Source organism: Saimiri boliviensis, chromosome 4 (assembly GCF_048565385.1).
Source record: "Saimiri boliviensis isolate mSaiBol1 chromosome 4, mSaiBol1.pri, whole genome shotgun sequence".
In the NCBI taxonomy this organism is placed as follows: domain Eukaryota; kingdom Metazoa; phylum Chordata; class Mammalia; order Primates; family Cebidae; genus Saimiri; species Saimiri boliviensis.
Window position 1 is genome coordinate 81063287 of NC_133452.1, and position 27387 is coordinate 81090673.

The 27387-nt window shown below is 37.4% G+C and overlaps 1 protein-coding gene across 2 annotated transcripts in view; it reads left to right on the forward strand.

Annotated features, from left to right (window-relative positions):
* The window catches only part of RARS2 (arginyl-tRNA synthetase 2, mitochondrial), an 81462-nt gene that overhangs the window by 18469 nt on the left and 35606 nt on the right, over window positions 1–27387 (forward strand). Inside the window, exons 2-7 of one of the 2 annotated variants that reach the window (XM_003922944.4) lie at window positions 1193–1266; window positions 4252–4354; window positions 5684–5767; window positions 17459–17556; window positions 20709–20764; window positions 24020–24103. In XM_003922944.4, coding sequence (XP_003922993.1) covers window positions 1193–1266; window positions 4252–4354; window positions 5684–5767; window positions 17459–17556; window positions 20709–20764; window positions 24020–24103 — 499 coding nt within the window. The remainder of the gene's footprint in view (window positions 1–1192; window positions 1267–4251; window positions 4355–5683; window positions 5768–17458; window positions 17557–20708; window positions 20765–24019; window positions 24104–27387) is intronic. The other variant, XM_074397714.1, reaches the window with a different exon arrangement.

Here is a 27387-nt window from a genome sequence, read left to right on the forward strand (position 1 = left end):
TGTAATCCCAGCACTTTGGGAAGTGGAGTCGAGAGGTTTGCTTAAGGCCAGGAGTTAGAGGCCAGCTTGGTCAACATAGCAAGACTGTCTCTCTACAAATTTTTTAAAAATCCGGCCGAGTGTGGTATCTTACACCTGTAATTCCAGCACTTTGGGGAGTTGATGTGGGAGGATCACATCAAGCCAGAGTTCGAGACCGGCCTGGGCAACATAGCGAGAAACTGTCTGTACTACAAAATATATGTACATAAACATACCAACCCCTACTATTCTAATGAGTAAGCCTTCTATAGGGCTGGGGATCAGATTTTCCCTATTATTTACTTGTTTATTTTTAAATACCATGAGGGTTTTTTGTCTGTTTTGTTCACTGCTGTATCCCAATACCTAGAATAATACCTGGGACATTAAGTAGCCACTCAATATTTTGTTTTGTTTTTTTTGTTATTGTTTGTTTTTGTTTTTGTTTTTGTTTTTTGAGACAGAGTCTCACTCTGTTGCCAGGCTGGAGTACAGTGGCACAATCTTGGCTTACTGTAACCTTTGCCTCCTAGGTTCAAGCGATTCTCCTACCTGAGCCTCCCAAGTAGCTGGGACTACAGATGTGTACCACCACGCCTGGCTAATTTTTGTATTTTTAGTAGAGACAGGGTTTCACCATGTTGACCAGGATGTTCGCAATCTCTGGACTTTGTGATCCACCCACTTCAGCCTCCCAAAATGCTGGAATTGCAAGTACGAGCCACCATGCCTGGCCAATATTTTTTTTTCTTCCCTTAGAGAACTTGGAATTACCAATTTTTTTTTATGAAAAAAATAAATGTTTTATCTGTGGATAATTTCTCAGTGGTTTGTCTTCTCTCTTGCTGTAATTTTTTTTTTTTAATTTACTTAGATAAAAGTCATTCTTTTTGCTGGACAGTTCCATTTGCTAATTTATGGTCAAATCCTCTTAACCCCTGTCAACCACAGATTTATTCTTCGTCTTTAGAATTTCGGGTTTTCCAGAGGTCAGATAATTGAATCATACACTAGATACCTTTTTGAATCTGGCTTCCTTCACTTATAATGCATTTGAAGCTCATTCGTGTTAAGTGTATTAATAGCTTATTCTTATAAGTGATATTCCATTGAATGGAACAAATACATTAACAGTCTTGTACTGTTTTGTCTTTTTTTTTTTTATTTTTAGCTTTCCAGAGTGTTGGATCTTCCACCAGAAAACTTGATCAAGTCAATATCTGCAGTTCCAATTTTCAAAAATGAGTTAAGTATAATATACTTGTAACAGTCTAAAAAGTTGCTGACTTTGTTGCTATACCAAAAAAGTAAAAAAAGAATTGTTACTCTTCAATTTATGATATAGTCCTTGAAATTAACTATAAGATATGACTCATTATATTCAACCTGTTACTCCCATTGAGTTAAATAATAAAATCTGTATTTTAAATATTCTGATGTGGCAGATTATTATTATTCACTACTGTATCCCCAATACCTGGAATAATGTATTATTCCATTAATCCCATTGACTTAAATAATAAAATTAAAATCTGTATTTTAAATATTCTCATGTGGCAGATTATATATTCTTATGTTAATTATATTAGTTATGCTAGTAAATATAATTATGGCAAAGTCTTTGGGAATGAGGTTCAAATTCAATACTGTAACAATAAAATCACAAAAATCATGATTAGAATTGCAGTGTTTTTGTAGGGATATTAAAGATTGTACAGCCATCTGGTGCTTGGATACTGTTGTACCATATTTATCTACTAGGTTTTTAATGTTGTTTTCGTTTATTGGGTTTCTTTTGAGTATTCCCAGTGATAGAAAATTGTTGGTTAGGACTACCCACAACCAGTAGTTACTTTCTTGGTTACAAGAGATGTCTCTTTGTGAGTTTGGTCATCCTAAATCATTCTTGTTTACCATTTGGGTAGAAAACTCTACCATTTGGATAAAATATTCTCTGTCAATTAATAATGAAAAGAAATTAGCTACATAGTGGGCATTTAAGCCCTAAGCTTTGAAAAGAAGTAAAAGATATAATTGCCAGTACCGTTATGTCTTTGTATTTTATTCACTCAACTTTGTCAGGACTTTAAGGTAGAGTAGAATGAATATTCTTTGTCTCAGAATAGAACAAAAAAGTAAGTGGAAAAGAAATTGAAAATCCTATTCAAAAGATAGGCCAAGATGGTTCAGCTTATTGAACGCCTTTGAAACATCAAATGAAAATGGAGGCCGGTTCTTAGAATCTGGGTCTTCCTATGTTGCCCAAGCTGCTCTTGAACTCCTTAGCTCAAGCATTCCTTCTGCCTTGGCCTCCGAAAGTGCTAGAATTACAGGCATGAACCCCTGTACCTGGCCGAAGTTTGATACATACTAGGCTGCTGGATGATGTATTAAGGCTCAGGAAAATTCTCTTTTTTTTTTTTTTTTTTCTGAGATGGAGTTTCGCTCTTGTTACCCAGGTTGGAGTGCAATGGCGCGATCTCGGCTCACTGCAACCTCGGCCTCCTGGGTTCAGGCAATTCTCCTGCCTCAGCCTCCTGAGTAGCTGGGATTACAGGCACACGCCACCATGCCCAGCTAATTTTTTGTATTTTTAGTAGAGACGGGGTTTCACTATCTTGACCAGGATGGTCTCGATCTCTTGACCTCGTGATCCACCCGCCTCGGCCTCCCAAAGTGCTGGGATTACAGGCTTGAGCCACCGCGCCCGGCTGAAAATTCTTAATGGTCATTGTAGACTAGGTTTTTAAATGTGATGTTAACCAGAAGTCACACAGGAATTTTTAGTCATTTCTCTGAGTTTCACAAGTGTTAATTAAGGGAATCATTTGTACCTTCTCAAAAATATGTCTTTTCATTCCAGTGACAGATGGGCTTGATAAATAATGTTTCAACCCTCTTACTCTGCCCATAGTGTCTCATTCTCTAGTTCCATATTAAACACCAGAAGATTAATTAGTATGTTGATTTAAAAAAAAAATTTTTTTTTCACCTGGAACTATTTCAAACCTCTGGAAAAATTCATAGTGATATAATGAGTACTCTCATGGTCCCTTTCAAAATTGTCAAGTCCTTTTTCCAAATTTACTTCAAGTCTTATTTTGTGGGGAAAGGGAAAGCTTTAGATTGTTATTAAGCATTAAGATAACGTTGAAGTCACTATATATATTTATTTGACTCCATTCCCTACCCTGCTCCCTGGAGAGAAGTGATCTCATGATGCAAATGACTTATTTTCACTAATTGGTTGCTTTGTGTTTGTTTCTTTGTTTTTGTATTTTCACCTACCCAATGAAAAGGATAAATGGAATTGTCTCTCTCTTTAATGAACTACTGAGTGTTAAGAATAGTCTTATTTTTCTCATCTTGAAACTCGAATTACAACATTTTTAAAAATATGGCATTTGGAGGTCAGTGGAGAAGTTTGAATTAGAAGCAAACTGTAGTAGTAGAAGAAGCATTGTAGAAGAGGTCAAGAGACCTGGGATTTCTTCTCAATCTGTTTTTAGTTGCAGTAGGATTTTAAAGGAAACATTTAGCTTGCCAGACATCAGTTTTCATGTCTATAAGATAAGGTGGCTGCTCTACATGTTTCACAGAGATACTGCAGAGCTACAATTGGGTAATAGAAGAGGAATAATTTTATAAGATGATAAGAAAAACATTCTAAATAAATAATAGGTTACTTCTTATTTCCTTGCTTTTGATTTTGTTTATTTATTTGTGGGTTTTTTTTTTTTTTTTTGAGACCAGAGTTTTGCTCTTGTCACCCAGGCTAGGGGGCAATGGCACAGTCTTGGCTCACTGCAATCTTCACCTCGTGGACTCAAACAATTCTCCTGCCTCAGTCTCCCGAGCAGATGGGACTATAGGCATGTGCCAACATGCCTGACTAATTTTTGTGTGTTTCTGTGTGTGAGTGTGTGTGTGTGTATGTGTGTGTGTGTGTGTGTGTGTGTGTATGTTTAGTAGAGACAGGGTTTCACCATCTGGTCAGGCTGGTCTTGAACTCCTGACCTCAGGTGATCTGCCTGCCTCGGCCTCCCAAAGCGCTGGGATTACAGGTACGAGCCACCGTGCCTGACCCCCTTGCTTTTAATTTTGAAAGCACACATAACGCCTTCTCTGGTAAAGGTATGTCTCAGTGGAGAACTCATAGTGATGAGTCTTTGTTACACAACCAATGCTTTTAAGTTAACAGTCCTATCTCGTTTCGATGTCTCTCTTTAGAGAAGCAGCTGATTTTCAGCTTTCTGTGGATTCTTTATTGGAAAAAGACAATGACCATTCAAGACCAGATATTCAGGTTCATGCAAAGAGGCTAGCAGAGAAGGTACTTAGCACTATTATCTCTTTTTGACATTGTAATAAACTTATTAAAAAAAATACTCTGCAAGCTATCTCAGCCATAATAATGAATTTAATAGTGTTTCTTTGTTCAAGGCATCTTGGGTAGTATAATTTAAATTCATTTTAGCCTTGTACTCTAAGGTTTTAATGATTTTTCAAATTAGTTTTAAAGCATTCCTCTTAAGCTGACATTGTTCAATTTTTTGATTAACCACTTACAGGAGGACTGAAGTGTTAATTAAATTTACAGATTGAAGCTGGATGGACTTTTGAATTTAGGAGAATAAGCTTGATAAATTAGAGCAGTGAGTTGCAAATTTTAAAATGAGTTTCTGAGAAGATAAATATTAAAATATGAGAAGAAATGATTAGATGTAAATAGAATCATGATTGCAGAGAAGAGGTGGTTAGATGATTTAATAAGCTCTTTTATTTTTCAGTTCTCTGATGGGTTTGATATCTAAAAGAGGAATTGAAACTATTATAAGGAATTACTAAATATAAATTGTTAGTGTAATTCTCTCAGAAAAGGCAGAGATGTTGGATAAGGTTATTAACATATGTCACAGAGGCAGTGTCTGGGAACTGAAGAACTGGAATAATGAAAGTCAATATTATAGGAAAAGATATTTATTTAAAGGATAAGTATGATAAAGAGCATTGGTAGCTTAGTAAATACTTGTTTGATCACAAAATCACCCCAGTTTTTTACTAGGAGAATTACTCAAAGTACAATATTTAGTTTCTTTTTCCCATTTCTTGTAAGTTCTTAAAAATAAAGACTAGTTGTTCTTAGTGACAACAGATATCTCTTCAAGTTCCATAGGTTTTTCATGAGATGGATTTGAACATCTAATAGGTTAAAAAGTGAAGGCATATGCATAGAAGACAAACTATCTAAATTACATCTTATCTGTTGGTGCAGGTGCTTTAGCATAGACCCTGACAGAATATCATGTTCTGTGGTTCTCATGAAAGCTGGGTGAGATAAAAAGTGTTTATTTTATGTCAGAGTAGGTAGAGTATGAGTAGAATGATTTTTCTTACTTGTAAAAAGGTGAATTTGAGGGGAGGGAAAGGGAATGAGGAAGAGAGAGACTGAAAACAGAATAACATGTTGGGGGAAAAGGAAAATGTGTTTACTTAAATAAGATCATGGAACTAAAGAGATTGCCTAAGACCTAGGACCCAATATAGGGACTATGAAAGATGACCTACTTGTATGTTTGTAAGCCAAAAATAGTGTTAGAGCTACGTTTCTCATTAGGCCCATTATGTAACATACCAACTTCATGTGATTTGTTCTTTTCAGCTAAGATGTGATACAGTGGTGAGTGAAATCAGTACTGGTGAAAGGACTGTAAATTTCAAAATAAACAGAGAGCTCTTAACAAAGGTAAGAATAAGTTAATATCCAGCCATTGTGCTTTCATTCTGTCTGCTTCAGTCACAGTGGTCTTCCTCCAGTCCTTTAACTTACTATGCCTTCTCTAACCTCAAAACCTTTGCACATACTGATCCATAACTTGAGGGAGGGCCACCACAAGTGAACACCTACTCATTCTTTAAGTGTTGGCATTTCTTTGGCAGTACCTTTCTGACCCCTTCATTTATATGCTTTCATAGCACTGTATAGTCATGTACCACATGATGATATTTCATACACAACATGTAGAGATGATGATCCCATAAGACAATACCATATTTTTACTGTACCTTTCTGTATTTAGATATATTTAGGTATACAGATACTGTTGTGTTACTGTACTACAGTAACATGCTGTACAGGTTTGTAGCCTAGGAGCAACAGGCTATAGCATATAGCCTAGGTGTGTAGTAGACTGTGTCATCTAGGTTTGTATAAGCACTTGGGAGACTGAGGCAGGAGGATTGCCTGAGCCTGGGAGTTCAAGACCAGTCTTGGCAGCATAGTGAGACCCTATCTCTATGAAAAATTTAAAAATTAGCCACTCAAGGTGGTTTGTGCCTGTAATCACAGCTACTCTGGAGGCTGAAGTGGTAGGATCAGTTGAGCCTGGGAGGTTGAGGTCGCAGTGAGCCGTGTCTGTGCCACTGCACTCCAACCTAGGTGACAGAGTGAGACCTTATCTTAGGTTTCAATGACCATGAATTTTCATGCTTCATTTCAATTAATAAACCAAAGAATTTTTTCTGATTTAAGGATACCCATTAGCTCACTTCTTAAAATTACTTCCAAATCTTTCTCAATTGACAATGGAGGGACAAGAATCACAGCTTCGAAGTCCAGCTACTCTTTCTCACATGGGAATTCTTCCATATTGCAGCCTTGAGGATCTGCATCCTAGTGGGAATTTCATTAAAGGAGCAAGCAGACTGCTTACTGTTGCCCTGCTCAGTGTCACAGTAAAGCCAGATCCTACATCAGTGATCACTCGTGTTCAGATACAGAACTATTGAATGTACCTCTGGTGCGTGTTATAATTTTAATAATTCTTCTTTACTCAGAACCTAATTTATTCTACATTTGGCTGTCAATTTAAAAGGAGGAAAGGAAACTGAGGCAAAATTAATATAAGTAGAGAGTTTAGTTGGGTCAAGCTTGAGGATTCCAGCTGAGGAGCACAGATAAAAGTTGCCCTGAATGTACCCTTCAATCAGCGGCAGTTACAAGTGGATTTTTAAAGGGAAAAAAGAGGGAGTTTGAGTTGTTAAATAGAATTTACATTAAAATAATGTAAGCTATTGATAGGCTGCACATTTTTCTTTGTATCACAAATTCCAGTAAGGTGACGATAATGTGTGAGGCAGCTAGTTGGCAACAAAATCACATAAAACAATATGCATAACTGACATCAGATATGCATGTCTTTCTGAGCCTGCATACCTCACATAGCTGAAACTACTCTGAGATATTTTTGTTTTCTCAAGCTTATAGCATCTGTTTTACTCATTATTGGATCTCCAGTTTTATAATTTTAACTGTTTTACAGTCCATTTTTTATAAGTAGGATAATACTCTAAAATAATGATCAAAAGTATAGTAAATGCATAAATCACTAACATAGTCATTAGTGAGGCATTATGTACTGTACATAATTGTATGTGCTATACTTTTATATAACTGGCAGTGTAATAAGTTTGTTTACACCATAATTTTCAGGTTTCACATGGTAGTCATTTGCATGTTTAATGAATTTTTCAGATCACATCAAGAAAAAATTCAACTCGTTAGGACCAACAAAGAATTGCTATATCTTTGCTTGAAAGGTAACCATGATGGTGTTGCGAAGAACTGTCACTTTGGTACCAAACTTCTACCTGTCAGTAGCTTGCAGTACTTTCAAGAGAAACTGTAACTTCAAATAATACTTAATTGTTAAAAGGGAAAAAAGAAAATATTATACTAACCAAATAGGAAAAATGCAGACAAAACTGTTTTCTTAGGGATGCTTCAAAATACACAGTGGATAGAATTTTATTTCACACTTTTTAATTTACCAAATTCAATTTTTTTATTTTTGTGGGGTTTTTTTTTTTTTTTTTTTTTGAGGTGGAGTCTCGCTCTGTCGCCCAGCTGGAGTGCAGTGGCACAATCTTAGCTCACTGCAACCTCCGCCTCCCATGTTCAAGCAATTCTCCTGCCTCGACCTCTTGAGTAGCCAGGATTACAGATGTGCACCACCGTGCTGGCTAATTTTTGTATTTTTAGAAGAGATGGGGGTTTCCATGTTATCCAGGCTGATCTCGAACTCCTGACCTCATGATCCACCCACCTTGGTCTCCCAAAGTGCTGGGATTAAAGGTGTGAACCACTGTGCCTGGCCAACTTTGCATGTTTTACCAGAAATAGAGGAAAAAGATACTCATTTAAATGGCACCAGTTCCACTCCAGTGGCTGCATCTATTTCACAAGGAGACTTTTTTCCTATAGGCAGTGGATGCATTCAAGTCACGTATAGTTTCCATAAATACGTGGAAGGAATGAATGATTTTAAGCACTTTTCAACTGTTGACCAAAGAATTGACAAGTAGGGTAGTGGTGATAGCTTCCTTAGACATAGGGAAGTGAGTGATAGCTTCCTTAGAAGTCTGGATCAGAACCATAAATAAATAATTAACCAACAATGAGTTAGATAAAATAAAAAAATTTTCCATAGAAAAAGACAATGGTGATAGACCAAGAGAAAGTACCAGTTAATTGGAATATTAATTAATTTGTAAGCATTCCAAAAAGTGAAACCTTTGAAAGATTTCATTTCTGATTAAAAGCCCTTTGTGCACCAGTATTTTACATTACTGAATACAACTTATGTTTAAACATACATATTGATAAAAAGATGGGCTTCTAGCTTATTTATCTATTAGAATATCTGGGAACATTAGTAGCTCACTGACATTCTGCAGTTAAAAGCTTTCATATGATTTAATGAATCTGCTAATTATTTGCCAGAGTCTAAATTACTGAGATCTGAAGATAAAATGGCTTGTATCTCGACCTCAAGGAGCTTGCAATCTAAAAGAAAAGCATAAAAAATACTGCAGTGTAATGTGTAATGGATATGATAATGCAATGAATGTTATAATGGTGGCATATACAAGATGCAACCTCAGTGTAAAGAAGAGTACATATATATGTGTATCTTCAGGAGAGAGGATATAACCTTGAATTGGAATGAAGATGAGAAATATACCTGGGAGATACAAGAGCAGGCATTCCAGGCAGAGGGGATGGCTTGGGACAGAGTACAGATAGTCAGAAACCTGGTATCATCTGGAAGTTAGCAGATTATTGAGAGTATGGTTGCACATAGGTGGCATATGGGAGGATACAAAATTAGTATGAAAGGCCTTCTGTTCTTTGCATAAGAGTTCAGCTTTTTCCTATGAGTCATCATTTTCCATGTTATGTGTACCACAGGCAGCACATATGATGATTTTTGGTAGTATACCGGTGAAACTTATTTCATTTTAATAGATAGATATTGGCAGAAAAACCTAGCACTTTGAACTTGTGATTTTTATGGATATTACAATGTGCCATTCTTTTTTTTTTTTTTTTTTTTTTTTTGAGACAGGGTCTTGCTTTGCTTTGTCACCCAGGCTGGAAGGCAGGGATGTGATCACAGCTTACTGCAGTCCCAACCTCCTGGGCTCAAGCAGTCCTCCCGCCTCAGCCTCCAGCGCAGCTAGAACTGACAAGCGCAAGCCACCATGCACAAGCAGTTTTTAAACTTTTTTAATAGAGATGGAGTCTTGCTCAGGCTAGTCTTACCCTCCTAGCCTCAAGTGATCATCCTGCCTTGGCCTCCCCAAGCACTGGGATTACAGGCATGAGCCACCATGCCCAGCCTATGGTATGCCTTTAAACAAACAAATTTCAAAAAAGTTCAAAAAAAACAAAGGTGATTTGCATGTGTCAAGTAAAAGTCAGATTAGAAATTGGTAAAATAGATTTTTAATTTTTTTTTGTTAGAGATGGAGTCTCTGTTACTCAGATTGGTGTATAGCATCATCGTCATAGCTTACTGCAGGGCTTGAACTGCTTGGCTCAAGTAATTCTCCCACCTCAGCCTCCAAAAGTAACTGGTAATACAGTCACAGGCCACTACACTTAGCTAATATATATATTTTTTAATTTTTAGTGATGGGGTCTTGCTATGTTGTCCAAGTTGATCTTAACTCCTGGTCTCCAGCAGTCCTCCTGTCTCAGCCTCCCAAAGTGCTTGGATTACAGGCGTGAGGCACTGCACCCAATTGATAAAGTCTCCTAAACCATTTGAACGATTGAAGAGTTTGAGTAAAACAGACTTGATTAAATGTATATGCTATGTAAAAAGATAGTTAGGTGTTACTGTTTTGTTATATAGTCAGGTTTTACTTAACAGTGCGATACATTCATAGAAATGTGTCAATAGGTGATTTTGTTATTATGGGACATGATAAAATGTACTTACACATACCTAGATGATATAGCCGACTACACAGACCTAGGCTATAAACTTATACATCATGTGAAATACCAAATACTATATTTGTGCAATTGTGACACAGTGATATTTATATCTTAACATGTCTAAACATAGGAAAGATACAGTAAAAATACAGTATTAAAGATAAAAGATGCTATACCTGGGCCGGGCGCGGTGGCTCAAGCCTGTAATCCCAGCACTTTGGGAGGCCGAGGTGGGTGGATCACGAGGTCGAGAGATCGAGACCATCCTGGTCAACATGGTGAAACCCCGTCTCTACTAAAAATACAAAAAACTAGCTGGGCGTGGTGGCGCGTGCCTGTAATCCCAGCTACTTAGGAGGCTGAGGCAGGAGAATTGCCTGAGCCCAGGAGGCGGAGGTTGCGGTGAGCCGAGATCGCGCCATTGCACTCCAGCCTGGGTAACAAGGGCGAAACTCCGTCTCAAAAAAAAAAAAAAAAAAAAGATGCTATACCTATGTAGGGCATTTACCATGAATGGAGCTTGCAGGACTGGAAGTTGCTCTGAGTGAGTCAGTGAGTGAGTGGTAAGTAAATGCGAAGGCCTAGCATATTACTATACACTACTGTGGACATAAACACTGTATACTAAGGTTACAATGGGTTTATAAAAAATGTTTCCTTGTATCATAACTTTAGAATAAAATAATAAAATAAAAATTAAAAATATTTTTCCTGGCTGCACATGGTGGCTCCCACTTGTAATTCTAGCACTTCGAGATGAGGCAGGAAGATCACTTGAGCCCGGGAGTTTAAGGCTGCAGTGAACTAGGATCACACCACTATACTCCAACCTGGATGACAGAGCAAGACTCTGTCTCTATTTTTATTTTTATTTTTATTTTTTGAGACAGAGTTTCACTCTTGTTGCCCAGGTTAGAGTGTAGTGGCGTGGTCTCGGCTTACTGCAACGTCTACCTCCCAGGTTCAAGCGATTCTCCTACCTCAGCCTTCCAAGTAGCTGGAACTACAGGTGCCCACCACCAAGACCAGCTAGAGATCCTGTCTCTAAAAAATAGATATTTTTCTTTCTTCAATAATAAATTATCCAGCTGTAACATGTTTACTTTATAAACTTTTTCATTTTTTAAACATTTTTCTTTATGTCTCAGCTTAATTTTTTAACTTTTTGACTTGTAATAATAGCTTAAAACACGTATTATACAACCGTACAAAAATGTATCCTTATTCTGTAAGCTTTTTCTAATTTTTAAATTTACTTTTTAGATTTTTTTGTTAAAAGCTAAGACACAAACATGTTAGCCTCAGCCTACACAAGGTCAGGATCATCAATATCATTGTCTTCACTGCCACATCTTGTCCCGCTGAAAGGAAGACAGAAGTAATTAGTATGTGAAGTCTTAAGAAAGTGGTTTAAGTCACCTAAAAGTGTAAAATAAAAAGCTAGAAGCAAGAATGGAGCACAGAGTACAGAGTCAAGGGCACATGGTGGAAGAAGAGCCTACGAAGGAAATTGAGAAACGAAAGTTGAGAGAAAATGGTGTCTTTACAACCAAGGAAGGAGAATAGTTGCCAGAAGGGAGTATTCACCAGCTAAGATGATGTTTGAAAAGTGGTTACTCCTGAGGAAGGAGGGAAGGAGTTAGGATAAGGACAGATGATTGAAAGGAACTTTAGCCTTATCTTAAATATGCACTTTTTAAAAAAATATATTACAGTTTTTTTTCCTTTTTTAAATTATATTTTAAGTTCTGGGGTACATGTGCAGATCATGCAGGTGTGTTACATACATATATACATGCCATGGTGGTTTGCTGCATCCATCCGCCTGTCATCTACATTAGGTATTTCTCCTAATGTTATCCCTCTTCAATCCCCCTACCCGCTGCTATCCCTCCCTTAGTCCCCCATCCCCCAGCAGGCCCCAGTGTGTGATGTTCCCCTCCCTGTGTCCATGTGTTCTCATTGTTCAACCCACTTATGAGTGAGAACGTGTGGTGTTTGGTTTTCTGTTCTTGTGTCAATTTGCTGAGAATGGTGGTTTCCAGCTTCATCCATGTCCCTGCAAAGGACAGAAAGTCATACTTTTTTTATGGCTGCATAGTATTCCATGGTGTATATATGCCACATTTTCTTTATCCAGTCTATCATTGGTGGGCATTTGGGTTGGTTCCAAGTCTTTGCTATGGTAAGCAGTGCCATAGGGAACATACATGTGCATGTGTCTTTATAGTAGAGCGATTTATAATCCTTTGGGTATGTAGTCAATAATGGGATTGCTGGGTCGAATGGTATTTCTATTTCTAGATCCTTGAGGAATTGCCAAACTGTCTTGCACAATGGTTGAACTAATTTATGCTCCCACCAACAGTGTAAAAGTGTTCCTATTTTTCCACATCCTCTCCAGCATCTATTGTCTGCTGATTTTTTAATGATCACCATTCTAACTGGGCGTGAGATGGTATCTCAATGTGGTTTTGATTTGCATTTCTCTAATAACCAGTGATGATGAGCTTTTTTTCATGTTTGTTGGCTGAATAAATGTCTTTTGAAAACTGTCTGTTCATATCCTTTGCCCGCTTTTTGATGGGATTGTTTTTTTCTTGTCAATTTAAGTTCTTTGTAGATTCTGGACATTAGCACTTTGTCAGATGAGTAGGTTGCAAAATTTTTTTCCCATTCTCTTGGTTCCCGGTTCACTTTAATGATTGTTTCTTTTGCTGTGCAGAAGCTCTTAAATTTAATTAGGTCCCATTTGTCTATTTTGGCTTTGTTGCCATTGCTTTTGGTGTTTTAGTTATGAAGTCCTTGCCTATGCTTATGTCCTGAAAGATACTGCCTAGGTTTTCTTCTAGGGCTTTTATGGTGTTAGGTCTTATGTTTAAATCTTTAATCCATCTGGAGTTAATTTTTGTATAAGGTGTAAGGAAGGGGTCCAGTTTCAGCTTTCTGCATATGGCTAGCCAGTTTTCCCAACACCATTTATTGAATAGGGAATACATTCCCCATTGCTTGTTTTTGTCAGATTTGTCAAAGATCAGATGGTTGTAGATGTGTGGCGTTACTTCTGAGGCCTCTTTTCTGTTCCATTGGTTTATATCTCTGTTTTGGTACCAGTACCATTGTTATTTTGATTACTGTAGCCTTGTAGTATAGTTTGAAGTCAGGTAGATTGATGCCTCCAGCTTTTTTTGTTTGTTTCTTAGGATTGTCTTGGCTATGTGGGCTCTTTCTTGGTTCCATATGAATTTTAAGGTGTTTTTTCCAGTTCTGTGAAGAAGGTCAGTGGTTGATTGATGGGGATAGCATTTAATCTATAAATTACTTTGGGCAGTATGGCCATTTTCACAATATTGATTCTTCCTAACCATGAGCATAGAACGTTTTCCATCTGTTTGTGTCCTCTTTTATTTCCTTGAGCAGTGGTTTGTAGTTCTCCTTGAAGAGGTCCTTCACATCTCTTTTTAGTTGGCACAGACAAGAAAGTCCTCTCTCACCACTTCTATTAGCATTGTATTGGAAGTTCTGGCCAAAAATAATTACCATTGCCTTTTTGTTGTTTGTGCCAGAGAAATCAGTTTAGAGAGAGTTATTTTTACAGAAAGTTCTAACTTACTGCTATGAACTATTGTGGAGTCTACCATGGATTATATAAAAAGGATAAGAAGTGAAAGATTTGTAGACTTTCAACTTAGAATAATCTCAATGTGGATTTCTTCTTACTGATGTTTACTTCTTCAGTTGCAGTGTTCTTGTCATACATATTCTTGGACTAATAATATTTATTGGGTCCCTAGTTTATGACAGACACTATTCTGTATACAGTCTATATATTGTATTAATCCTTTATCTGTTTCTTATTGTATAATATGAGTCAGGAGAATATTATTTTCTCTATGTCCTTGTGCACATACATACTAGTTCTGAACTTTAGTTTTTGCATCTATTAAATGGCAAATGCTGCCCATCTTTAAGATTATGAGGCTTAAAGACAACATACAGTGTAGAAGCATCCGGTCTTGGACCTAGCACTCTATAGATGCTTCTTAAATGTAAATTGTTATTTACTGTTTTACTGCTTGCTGCTCTGGTCTCTGCTTGTTCGACTTGGAGACCTCTCTGCTTGTTCGACTTGGAGACCACTTTACCAACTCTTTGATAATAAAGTTTTTCATAACATAAACCACATTTTTAGGACTCAAGATGCATTTTTGGGCCAGGCATGGTGGCTCACACCTGTAATCCCAGCACTTTGGGAGGCTCAGGCGGGAGGATCAGTTGAGCCCAGGAGTTCAAGACCAGCCTGGGCAACAGAGTGAGACCCTGTCTATATTAAAAAAAAAATTGTAATTAGCCAGGTGTGGTGGCTTGTGCTGTAGTCCCAGCTACTCTGGAAGCTGAGGTTGTGGAATTGCGTAGGTAGGAGGATCTCTTGAGTCTGAGAGGTTGAGGCTGCAGTGAGCTATGACTGCACCACTGCACTCCAGCCCCCTGGGAGACAGAGTAAGGCTCTGTCTCAAAAATATAAAAATAAAAGTAAAATATAGATGCAGTTGGGGAAACGAAACCAATTGATATGAGTAAACAAAAGTTTATTACTATTAATAAAAAATAAAATATGAATTTTGTGAACTATACAATAGTTCTATGTTAATAACTAAAAACTAACCTGGAACATGTTTTGGAAGTTTCTATGGGATTTCCTTTTTTCTCACTTGTGCAGCCAATAGATATTTAATTATACATTTTTATCTTTTTCCTACCATTACTTGTGGTCCTTAATATCACAAAAGCTGCAGCAGCAGCATGCAGCAGTTAACAGGTTAACTGTGAAGTGGAAAAGTTCTTTTCTGCAAGACTTAACCTTTTCTTTCTTTCTTAGTTAAAATAATTAAGGCTTGTTACAGCCTGGTGAGGGTGGAAGTATAGGCCTTTGTTGGTGTGGCTAGGACCACAGCTTTCTTCTGTGGTCTTTGAAGTAGGATTGTGATTTTCTGTCTTGCTAGGCTGCTCCCTTCCCAGTCCTTTTGCTAAAAAAACCAGACTTGTCTTGGCCTTTTTTTTTTTTTCTGTTGTTGGTGTCTGTTGGCATTTCCAGGTGGTCAGCTTCTCTGTCAGAACCCAGTCTGGGATAGATTAGGCAATAAGAAAACCCAAGAAAGTCACGCTGTTTTCTTCCTTGAGTTCTGAGGTCCCTAGTCACTCCATTCTCTCTCCATCTTTTAGAACCTTTTTATGTTTGCTTCGTATATAATATCCAGGATTTTTAGCTGTACTTAGTGAGAGCAATAGGAGAAAGTAGTGCTCCACCTTTCCCGTGACATTTTTATGCTTGACACTGAAATCACATATCAAGTTGTGGTATACATAGGGTTTGTGGTATATAACCTAAGAGTTTGTGGTATATGCAAGTCATTTGTAAGCAGTTAGGAAAAGGTACCAAAACAAATCCTCACTGGGTTCCTGAAGATAAGCTTCCAATTTGATAAGTAGAAACTATCAGCCTGCTTCATCTAGCTTTGAAGGAACTATAGTTTTTAAATTGAGGAATCACCAGCATTTAATTGTAGGTTATAAACTTGAGAAGGATAGATATGACTAACAATATAAAACATAGGGTTAAATTTTTAAAATTTGTCTTTTTGTTCAAAAAGTGTATGAGAAGCACTGGAGAACTGGACTTAAGAGTTTTGGATATTTTTTCCAGTTATATATTATCTACATGTGGCTCTCTGTTCATTTTAATTTGCCATATGACATATGATATAAGGAATCAACAAAGAATGAAAATAATTGGGATTTGGGACAAGTCACTTTCATCCTTTGAAGTCTGTTTCCTTATAGATATATGTTTTTAAATTTAATGCCTATTTGAGAATGACTAGAGTTAGGTAGAAAATGGATGCAATGTGATTTGTGAGCTATCAGATGCTATATAACTCTTAGGTATTATTGATAGAGTCATTTAGAAGAGGACATGTCTGTCGTGTATGCTCCACACTGGTGTAGCCCAATAGAAACAACTGTGAATATGATGGAATGAAGCTTTTTATATTTTTAAATAAGTTTTCTGGGATCCTGGTAAAATCCGTATCTTTTGAGCTAATCATATGATTTCTTTTAATCTATTAATATGGTAAAGTACATTGATTTTCTGATGTTAAAGAATCCTTGCATTCCTGGGATTTACCCAATTTGTTGATTTTTTTTTTTTCCCCCAATCTCTGGGGGAGTTTGTATCCCTCGAATTTCAGTTGCATTCATCGTTAAACTGGGATTATTGTGGTTGTAATATGTGGTTTGAGTAGTTTTAGGGGCTATTTAGATTTACTGTTTCTCCTAGGAAGTTACAGGTTTTTCTAAAAATGTATCCTTTTTGGTCATTGAATTATTTAAAATATTTTTATTTTCAAGTACTTGTTCTATCTGAACTTATGTCCCTTTTTTCTTTCCTGATATGGCTTATTTGTATCCTCACATTTTCTCTTGATCATGTTTCTAGAGACTTGTCAATTTTACTAGTCTTTTAAAATAACTTTTTGAACTTTTGCAGAATCGGCTTTTATCAAAGTATACAATAAAATTCACCCACTTAAAGGTGTTTGCTATGTTTGACAAAGATATTACTCTTGTAACTACCACTGTAATTGTGTGTGGTTACAATCGTTCCTCCTTCTCCTCCTCTCCTCCCTCCTCCTACGCGTCTTCCTCCTCCTTTCACCCCTTTTTCTTGATTTCTCCCTTTCTCCTTTCTTCCTTCCACAGTTCTGTCTTAAAATGACCTATGTAGACTTGTGCAAAAATCACCACAAAGGGTACAGAACAATTCCACTGCACCAACAAATTCCCCTTGTGCTTTTTTTCATGACTGGCTCCCCACCCCAAATTGAGTAAAAGGCTTTGATATTCATAATTGTCGTGTTATTTATTCCTTTTTATTGATGAGTAGTTTTCCTTGTAATGTACCACAGTATTCTTAACCATTAACCCATTGAAGGACATTTAGGTTGTTTATAATTTTTGTTGATTATGAATAAAACTACTATAATCATTTATTTTAAAAAAATGAAAAAATTAGCAACATTTAATTCTTGGTAAGAGTAATTAAAAGCATTGGAATTTTTGTTCATTAAATTATACTCCTTTAATTTTCAGATGGTATTACAACAAGTCATTGAAGATGGCTCAAAATATGGATTAAAAAGTGAACTTTTCTCTGATCTTCCCCAGAATAAGATTGTGGTTGAATTCAGGTGAGAGTGCACCCCCTTTTTATGTTGCTTAATCAAGCTAACTGGGCAGAGGAGTGTTTTGGGGTCTTAAAATAGCATATGGAAATCTTGAAAACCAGTGCAATTATATTATTTCTTGAAATCACAGTGAATTGATTGTTAAACTATGAATAAAAATATATTTTTGGGGGGCTAGGTACTGTGGCTTACGCCTATAATCCCAGCGCTTTGGGAGGCTGAGGCGGGTGTATCATGAGGTCAAGAGATAGAGACCATCCTGGTCAACATGGTGAAACCCCGTCTCTACTAAAAATACAAAAATTAGCTGGGCATAGTGGCTCAGAATGTAATCCCAGCACTTTGGAAGGCAAGGCAGGAAGATCATTTGAGACCAGTTCAAGACCAGCCTGGGCAACATAATGAGACCCTACCTCTTAAAAAAAATAGAAAAATTAGTTGTGCATGGTGGCACTCTCCTGTAGTAGTCACAGCTACTTGGGGGGCTCAGGAGGAAAAATTACTTGAGCCTAGGAATTCAAGGTTACAGTGAGCTGTGATCGTCACTGCACTCTAGCTCAGGTGAGACACACCAAGATCTTGTGTCAAAAAAAATTTTTTTTAAGTAATTTGATTACCAGAGAAACAAAGACTTAATAGTATTTGTAATAAATATATTTTTTTAATTACCAGAAAAATAGCTTGAAGTTTCAGTTTTCCTCTAGTCTTCATAGAACTTTCTAACATGCTGTCAGTATAACTGTCTGGTATTTGTACTGTTTGAGGTAACCAGGAAAGAAAAGGGAACACTTAAGAACTAATACTTTTTTGTACAGCTGACAGACTGACAACCCTAGGAAATTGTCAGAGATGTTGCATTTGTCTTCCTAATGCTGAAGAACAGTCTTGATGAACTGTTTTTCTACTTAGAAAGATAGAACTTGCTAAGACCCTTTTGTCTTAAGTATTTATTTTTGTGGAAGATTTTTAAAAATTGATATGGGAAATAGTGTCGCATGTTTACTAACTCATTATTGCAGTTTATGATAACAGCTTTTAAACTTAGTTATGATTAGCTCCTGAACAGTCAAAGAAAGAGCGGGTTTTATGCATGTGTACTGTCTCTGCCACTCACTTGTCTTCTTAAAGAAGGCAGACCCTCTAAGACCAAACTCATGAGTTTATGATAACCAATTACTGAGTAAACTTCTGCTCCTATGGAGTAGACACATATTATGAATGACTCTTATACTACGAACGTACCACATTATGATTTTTAAAGTTGAGTTTAACTTTTTCTTGCATCACAAAGAGTAGAGGGACTTCATACAGTCATCCTCACACTAGAAGGGAACTACACTATCTCCTAAGGAAAATTGCCTGTTCTATTTATCTCTTGAATAAGAAACCACTGCAAACCTTAATGTAGGGATTGTTAAACTTCAGCGCATAGACAACATCCAGTTTGCCACCTGTTTTTGCAAATAAAGTTTTGTTGGAACACAGCCATGAACACTTGTTTACATCATCTACATTGGCTACTTTCCTATTGCAGTGGCAGTTGAGCAGAGTAGAGCTGAGTAGAATAGTTGACAGAGATCAGATGGCCCAAAGCCTATTAAAATATTTACTATCTGGCTCTTTAAGAAAAAAATTTGCCAGCTTCTGATTAGGATCTTAAAACAACAATCATTTTGGTACTCCTGACACCATGGATTAGGAAATGGGAGGGAGGAGTGTTTCAGGCCAGTGGTTCTTCTACTTGCCTGAGGTCACTTACGTAACTGTGGTCATCTGGAGACTTTACTGGGACTGGAAATCAAAAGTGGCTCATTCACTTCTCTGGCCAGGCATCTGTCTCTCCCACCACATTGTCTCTCCAGCAGGGTAGCAAGACCTCTGTAGGAAGGTACTCGGGGCTCTAAGAAAGTGAAAACATCTAGTCTTGGAACAGGGACAGCATCATTTCTGTCACTTTCTGCTGATGAAAGCAAGTCACAGGATCACCCCAGATTCAAGGGAAGAAAAATAGAGTAGATCTCTTAATGGTGAGAGAAGCAAAGAATTTGTGATCATCATTGATTATTTCATTTTCATTAATGTCTTTAACTTAACGGACATACTGCTTTCTTCTCTGGGAAGGCACTTCATTACCATATTACTCTTAAACCCCTTGCAATTACCTAACGGGCAGGTAAAGGAAAATCAGTAGGGAGGCAATATATTACCAGTTATTATACATTCATCCTTGAAACAATGCCATTGTAAGTTTCCTAAAATTTGAAAACTTGCCCCCAGTACTTAACCTTCTTTTGCATTTTTTTCCTTCACCGTCCCCATCCTTTTACTCCAACTAAGCTCTAGAAATACTGTGACTTCAGTCTTTCTTACTCATCGATGCTCTGGCTTTTCTCTTAAGTTTTGGTTTCTCATATACTGCTTCTTTTTGTTTATACTTCTAAGAAGTATCTAAAAATAACATGTTCTATGTGAGTTGTATTCTGTAGGCTTTTTGTATGGCAGTTAATTTGCTTATAGATTTGCTCCTCTTAGCTTTTTTCTAAAACAGTTAAGGAAGGCTGGTATTTAAATGAGTGTCTCAATGCTGGTGAAGGCAGAGCCTGTCTATCTCTTAGCAGCCATTTTTGCTCTCTGACAGTTTACATGTGGCATTGTTGTGAGACCATTGCATCTCTCTCCTTAGAAGTTTTCCAGATGCTGCAGTTCTTGCTGTTGTGATTCCAAAGTAGAGACAAAATAGGTGGGGACAGGATTAAAATAGATAGAAAACATTGTTCTTGGACTTCTTCTGAAAATGAGAGTTGGGAGAAGAGAATTTTTAAAATATGTAATATCCTGAACAGACCAAGCAACATTTCCCAGAAAACAAGAGATATGATCACTGTGCTTAAGAAACTTTCTTCCTAAATTGAGCCACTTACATCACATTCAGGAGTCACAGTTTCAGTTTCACAAAGATAATGTCAAAATTTTGAGTTCTAATTTATCTTTGCTGTAAATTTTTAATTTTTAACTTATCTTTGACCTAAATTACCAAAGGCCATACTCCCCAGTTTTGTCAAAGTATGGATGCATGACCTAGTTGATTCTTAGAAGTCTTAATTCTTAGAATAGAGAAATAACTTTTGCCATTTTTTTTTTTTTTTTTTTGGCAGTTCACCTAATGTTGCCAAGAAATTTCATGTTGGACATTTGCGTTCTACGATCATAGGTAAGTGTTTAGTTTCACAGAAAATCTGTGTCTTCAAGGAAGTATTTGATAGTTCAATTTAATGGTTTAATGCTTAAATAACAAAAGGACAAAAAACAAAGTTTAAATTTATATGAGCCTTATGCTAATTAAATATTACAAGAAATGGGCAAAATTGGTTAATAACAATGGAAACATGAAATTCATTTCAAAACTGAAAGATTCACTGAGAGACTGATTTTAACTTCTATTTATGTTATGATTTTAACTTTCTGAAAATAAGTATAAATATGAAGAAGACCTGAAAGATGTAAAAGTAAAAAGAGTTATGTGGGATGTGTAACCCTTCAAGTTTTTTTATGTTTTGTTTTAGTTGTTGTTGCCCAAGCTGGAGTGCAGTGGTGCAATCTCTGCTCACTGCAACCTCTGCTTCCCGGGTTCGAAGATTCTCCTGCCTCAGCCTCTGGAGTAGCTGGGATTACAGGCGTGAGTCACCACACCTGGCTAATTTTTGTATTTTTAAGTAGAGACAGAGTTTTACCATGTTGGCCAGGCTGGTCTCGAACTCCTGACCTCAAGTGATCTACCCACCTCTGCCTCCCAAAGTACTGGGATTACAGGCATGAGCCACCTCGCATGGCCTGTTCGTATATTTTGTTTATATAAAATACATTAACAAGTTTTGTCTAAATTACAAAACACAATTTGTTAAATTCACCTAAGACATGTAAGCACTTAATAGAATGTTCAAGACTGGAAATTAAAACAAGACCATTTTTGGCTGGGCACAGTGGCTCACACCTGTAATCCCAGCACTTTGGGAGGTCAAAGCAGGCAGATTATTTCAGGTCAGGAGTTCCAGACCAGCCTGGCCAACACGGTGAAACTCTGTCTTTACTAAAAATAAAAAAATCAGCTGGTATGGTGGCACGTACCTGTAGTCTCAGCTACTCCAGAGGCTGAAGCTGGAGAATCGCTTGAACCTGGGAGGCGGAGGTTGCAGTGAGCTGAGATTATACCACTGCACTCCAGCCTAGGTGACAGAGCTAGATTTCATCTCAAAAAATAAATAAATAAAAGATAATTTCAATGAAGAGAGATTACTACATATTATTTCATTGTTGTAATGCTTCAATGTGTAATATACTTATGGTTTTTATTTATTTAACAGATGACATGCAGCAGGTCAATTTAAAAACTGAAATTAAAATTATATAATATTAGAATTGGAAGGGAATTTGGAGTTTATCTCAATCTAATTTCACTTCCAATGTAGAAATCTGTCTATTGCATGCTTAAGAGAAAGTTGTTTAACCTATATTTCAATGCTTTTCAGAAATGGAGAAATTAGTACTTGTGGCATAGATTGTTGTGGGGTCAGCTCTCATTGTTCTTGAGCAGCATTTTAAGAGAAGAAATGACTTTATGAAAAAGTATAAGAAATATACAATATAAAAAAAGCTATGTGAGTAAGTCAAAAGTATAGGAGTGAGTAAATAATGGGTAGCATATAATAAAGTTGTTTTCTAAGTTGAGGGAAATATTTGGACCAGTTAAACATAATATTTGAGAAGTTACCATGCTGTGCCTTCATGTATTATTCAATTTTATGACAGCCGAGTTTGGTAAATGCTGTTAACTCTGGTTTATGCATGAAGAAATTCAGATACCAAAAGTAACTTTCCCAAGATCCCGAAGTATTGTAGCCAGGATTTGAAATTAGGCAGTCTAATTCCGGAAGTCTAGGTTCAGACATTTAATTGGATTTGTGAGATAGCAAGGGGCTAAGAAAAAAATAGGAATATGCCATCTGTGTACCAACTGGGAAAACTGGGTTTCCAGTTGCTGGGACTTTATAGATTGGGAAAGTCTAGAAGTAGGGAAGCTGGAAAAGAAGATAGCTGCAGTAGTTTAAGTCAGGTATGGCTATTGATGAGGGTTTATTTGCAAAAAACTAAATCCATTCTTAGGAAAGGCAGGAGGAGATTTATTATAGGATATTGAATGGTTTACAAAGTTGTTGCGAGGGCTGCAGAAGCTTTGGATTAAGCTGACATAAATAACTCGCAAAGCTGCACCATAGAACTGTGTTATCAAGGGAGTTCCTGCCTCTTCTGTAATCACTTCCACTGCTCTAGAACCATGCTGCCACTGCCATGGTCAAGAAACTGCCACTACTCCTGCCATACCATCTAGAATCCTTTAGGCATAAGAGGCAGACCCGTATGCTTTCAATTTCTTTGGAGGTCATCGTAGAATACTAGGACCTCTGTTCATGGTGCCGCAAAAAAACAAAGCCTCCGCAACTGTGCTTACCGTAAAAATAGAAGTAGCTTCCCTTCCAAATCTTAAACAGACTGTGTCTGATTGCCCAACCCTAGACGACTTCTGGAACTCTAACCACAAGAGACTCTGGGAATTGTAGTTTTTAGGTTCAGCCTTGTCAGTAGATGAGGGCACACAAGAAGGAAAGCGGAATCGATGTTGAGTGTGAAACCAGCATCAGCAGTATGGGAAAGTGAAGGCCTTAGATTCACTTGCTGTTAGAGAGCAGGCATGCAGAGGATAGATGTTAGTGATTAAAAGGAGATAGAATGAACTATTTAGAAAACAAGGAAAACACAACAGTGAGGCTTCAGTTCTTAGGGCACAGACAAATTATATATTTCATGTTAGTTACTGGGATTTTATTGTTGTTTTTGAGATGGCGTTTTGCTCTTGTCACCCAGGCTGGAGTGCAGTAGCAAGATCTCGGCTCACTGCAACCTCTGCCTCCTGGCTTCAAGCACTTCTGCCTCAGCCTCCTAAGTAGCTGGGGTTGCAGGTGCCTGACACTGCATCTGGGTAACTTTTGTATTTTTAGTAGAGACAGGGTTTCACCACGTTGACCTCATGTCATCTGCCTGCCTCAGCCTCCCAAAGTACTGGGATTACAGGTGTGAGCCGCCATTCCCAGCCAATTTTTTTTTCTGTCCTTGGAATCGACTAGAATAGCAGTTACTCTATGTGTCCTTAACTCCTATTAATAATGTTAGTGAACGTTCTTTTACTGTGAAAATTGTGAGATTCTTTGGAATAACTGCTCTACCAGTAATTTCTTAAACCCTTTCTATAACATATGAAAACACAATGATGAATGTTATAGTAAAAAACATTGAGTTGGTAAATTTTCTGAAAAGAATTTTCTACTTATGCTTTAATAATAGAGAAGTACATGGTTCTTATGTCAAAAATGGATAACAGGAATGAGAAACTGTATACTTTATTGATTACTAGGAAATTTTATAGCAAATCTCAAAGAAGCTTTAGGACATCAAGTAATAAGAATAAATTACCTTGGCGATTGGGGCATGCAGTTCGGTAAGTACCCTTGAGATTTTATTTTTCATTTCATTGTAAAATTTAATTTTTTTTTTTAATTGCATTTTAGGTTTTGGGGTACATGTGATGAACATGCAAGATTGTTGCATAGGTACACACTTCGCAGTGTGGTTTGCTGCCTTCCGTCCCCTCACCTGTATCTGTCATTTCTCCCCATGCTATCTCTTCCCACCTCTCCACCCCCCCACCCCTCCCCCATTTCCCCCCAACGGACCCCAGTGTGTAGTGCTCCCCTCCCTGTGTCCATGTGTTCTGATTGTTCAACATCCACCTATGAGTGAGAATATACGGTGTTTGATTTTCTGCTCTTGTGTTAGTTTGCTGAGAATGATGGTTTCCAGGTTCATCCATGTCCCTACAAAGGACGTGAACTCATCGTTTTTGATGGCTGCGTAATATTCCATGGTGTATATGTACCACATTTTCCCTATCCAGTCTATCATCGTTGGGCATTTGGGTTGGTTCCAGGTCTTTGCTATTGTAAACAGTGCTGCAATGAACATTCGTGTGCACGTGTCCTTGTAGTAGAATGATTTATAATCCTTTGGATATATACCCAGTAATGGGATTGCTGGGTCAAATGGGATTTCTATTTTTAGGTCCTTGAGGAATCGCCACACTGTCTTCCACAATGGTTGAATTAATTTACATTCCCACCAACAGTGTAAAAGTGTTCCTATTTCTCCACATCCTCTCCAGCATCTGTTGTTTCCCGATTTTTTAATGATCGCCATTCTAATTGGTGTGAGATGGTATCTCAATGTGGTTTTGATTTGCATTTCTCTGATGACCAGTGATGATGAGCATTTTTTCATATGTTTGTTGGCCTCCTGTATGTCTTCTTTTGTAAAGTATCTGTTTATATCCTTCGCCCATTTTTGAATAGGCTTGTTTGTTTTTTTCTTGTAGATCTGCTTTAGTTCTTTGTAAATTCTGGATATCAGCCCCTTGTCAGATGGGTAGGCTGCAAAAATTTTTTCCCATTCTGTTGGTTGCTGATTCACTCTACTGACTGTTTCTTTTGCCGTGCAGAAGCCGTGGAGTTTGATTAGGTCCCATTTGTCTATTTTGGCTTTTGTTGCCATTGCTTTTGGTGTTTTGGTCATGAAGTCCTTGCCTACACCTATGTCCTCAATGGTTTTGCCTAGATTTTCTTCTAAGGTTTTTATGGTATTAGGTCTGATGTTTAAGTCTTTAATCCATCTGGAGTTAATTTTGGTGTAAGGTGTCAGGAAGGGGTCCTGTTTCTGCTTTCTGCACATGGCTCGCCAGTTTTCCCAACACCATTTATTAAACAGGGAGTCCTTTCCCCATTGCTTGTTTTTGTCAGGTTTGTCGAAGATCAGATGGTTGTGGGTATGTTGTATTTCCTCTGAGACCTCTGTTCTGTTCCATTGGTCTATATCTCTGTTTTGGTACCAGTACCATGCTGTTTTGATTACTGTAGCCTTGTAGTATAGTTTGAAGTCCGGTAGTGTGATGCCTCCTGCTTTGTTCTTTTTGCTTAGAATTGACTTGGCTATGTGGGCTCTCTTTTGGTTCCATATGAAGTTTAAGGTGTTTTTTCCAGTTCTGTGAAGAAGGTCATTGGTAGCTTGATGGGAATAGCGTTGAATCTGTAAATTACTTTGGGCAGTATGGCCATTTTCACGATGTTGATTCTTCCTAACCATGAACATGGAATGTTTCTCCATCTGTTTGTATCCTCTCTTATTTCGTTGAGCAATGGCTTGTAGTTCTCCTTGAAGAGGTCCTTTACGTTCCTTGTTAGTTGTATTCCTATGTACTTTATTCTCTTTGTAGCAATTGTGAATGGCAGTTCGTTCTTGATTTGGCTCTCTTGAAGTCTATTACTGGTGTATAGGAATGCTTGTGATTTTTGCACGTTGATTTTGTATCCTGAGACTTTGCTGAAGTTGTTTATCAGTTTCAGGAGATTTTGGGCTGAGATGATGGGGTCTTCCAGATATACAATCATATCATCTGCAAATAGCGACAATTTTATTTCCTCCTTTCCAATTTGGATACCCTTTATTTCTTTTTCTTGCCTGATTGCTTTGGCTAGAACTTCCAGTACTATACTGAATAGGAGTGGTGAGAGAGGGCACCCTTGTCTAGTGCCAGATTTCAAAGGGAATGCTTCCAGTTTTTGCCCATTCAGTATGATATTGGCTGTTGGTTTGTCGTAAATAGCTATTATTGTTTTGAGATACGTTCCATCAATACCTAGTTTATTGAGGGTTTTTAGCATAAAGGGTTGTTGAATTTTGTCAAAAGCCTTCTCTGCATCAATTGAGATAATCATGTGGTTTTTGTCTTTGGTTCTGTTTATGTAGTGAATTACGTTTATGGACTTGCGTATGTTGAACCAGCCTTGCATCCCCGGGATGAATCCTACTTGATCATGGTGGATGAGCTTTTTGATATGCTGTTGCAATCGGTTTGCCAGTATTTTATTGAAGATTTTTGCATCTATGTTCATCATGGATATTGGCCTGAAATTTTCTTTTCTTGTTGAGTCTCTGCCGGGTTTTGGTATCAGGATGATGTTTGTCTCGTAAAATGATTTGGGAAGAATTCCCTCTTTTTGGATTGTCTGGAATAGTTTCAGAAGGAATGGTATCAGCTCCTCTTTGTATGTCTGGTAGAATTCAGCTGTGAACCCATCTGGACCTTGGGTTTTTTTGGGTGGTAGGCTCTTTATTGCTGCCTCGACTTCAGACCATGTTATTGGTCTATTCAGGGTTTCGGCTTCTTCCGGGTTTAGGCTTGGGAGGATGCAGGTGTCCAGGAATTTATCCATTTCTTCCAGGTTTACTAGTTTATGTGCATAGAGTTGTTTGTAATAATCTCTGATGATGGTTTGGATTTCTGTGGAATCTGTGGTGATATCCCCTTTATCATTTTTTATTGCATCAATTTGGTTATTCTCTCTTTTCTTTTTTATTAATCTGGCTAGTGGTCTGTCTATTTTGTTGATCTTTTCCAAGAACCAGCTCCTGGATTTATTGATTTTTTGAAGAGTTTTTTGTGTCTCTATTTCCTTCAGTTCTGCTCTAATCTTAGTTATTTCCTGTCTTCTGCTAGGTTTTGAGTTTTTTTGATCTTGCTCCTCTAGCTCTTTCAATTTTGATGATAGGGTGTCAATTTTAGATCTCTCCTTTCTTCTCATGTGGGCACTCATTGCTATATATTTTCCTCTAGAGACTGCTTTAAATGTGTCCCAGAGATTCTGGTATGTTGTGTCTTCGTTCTCATTGGTT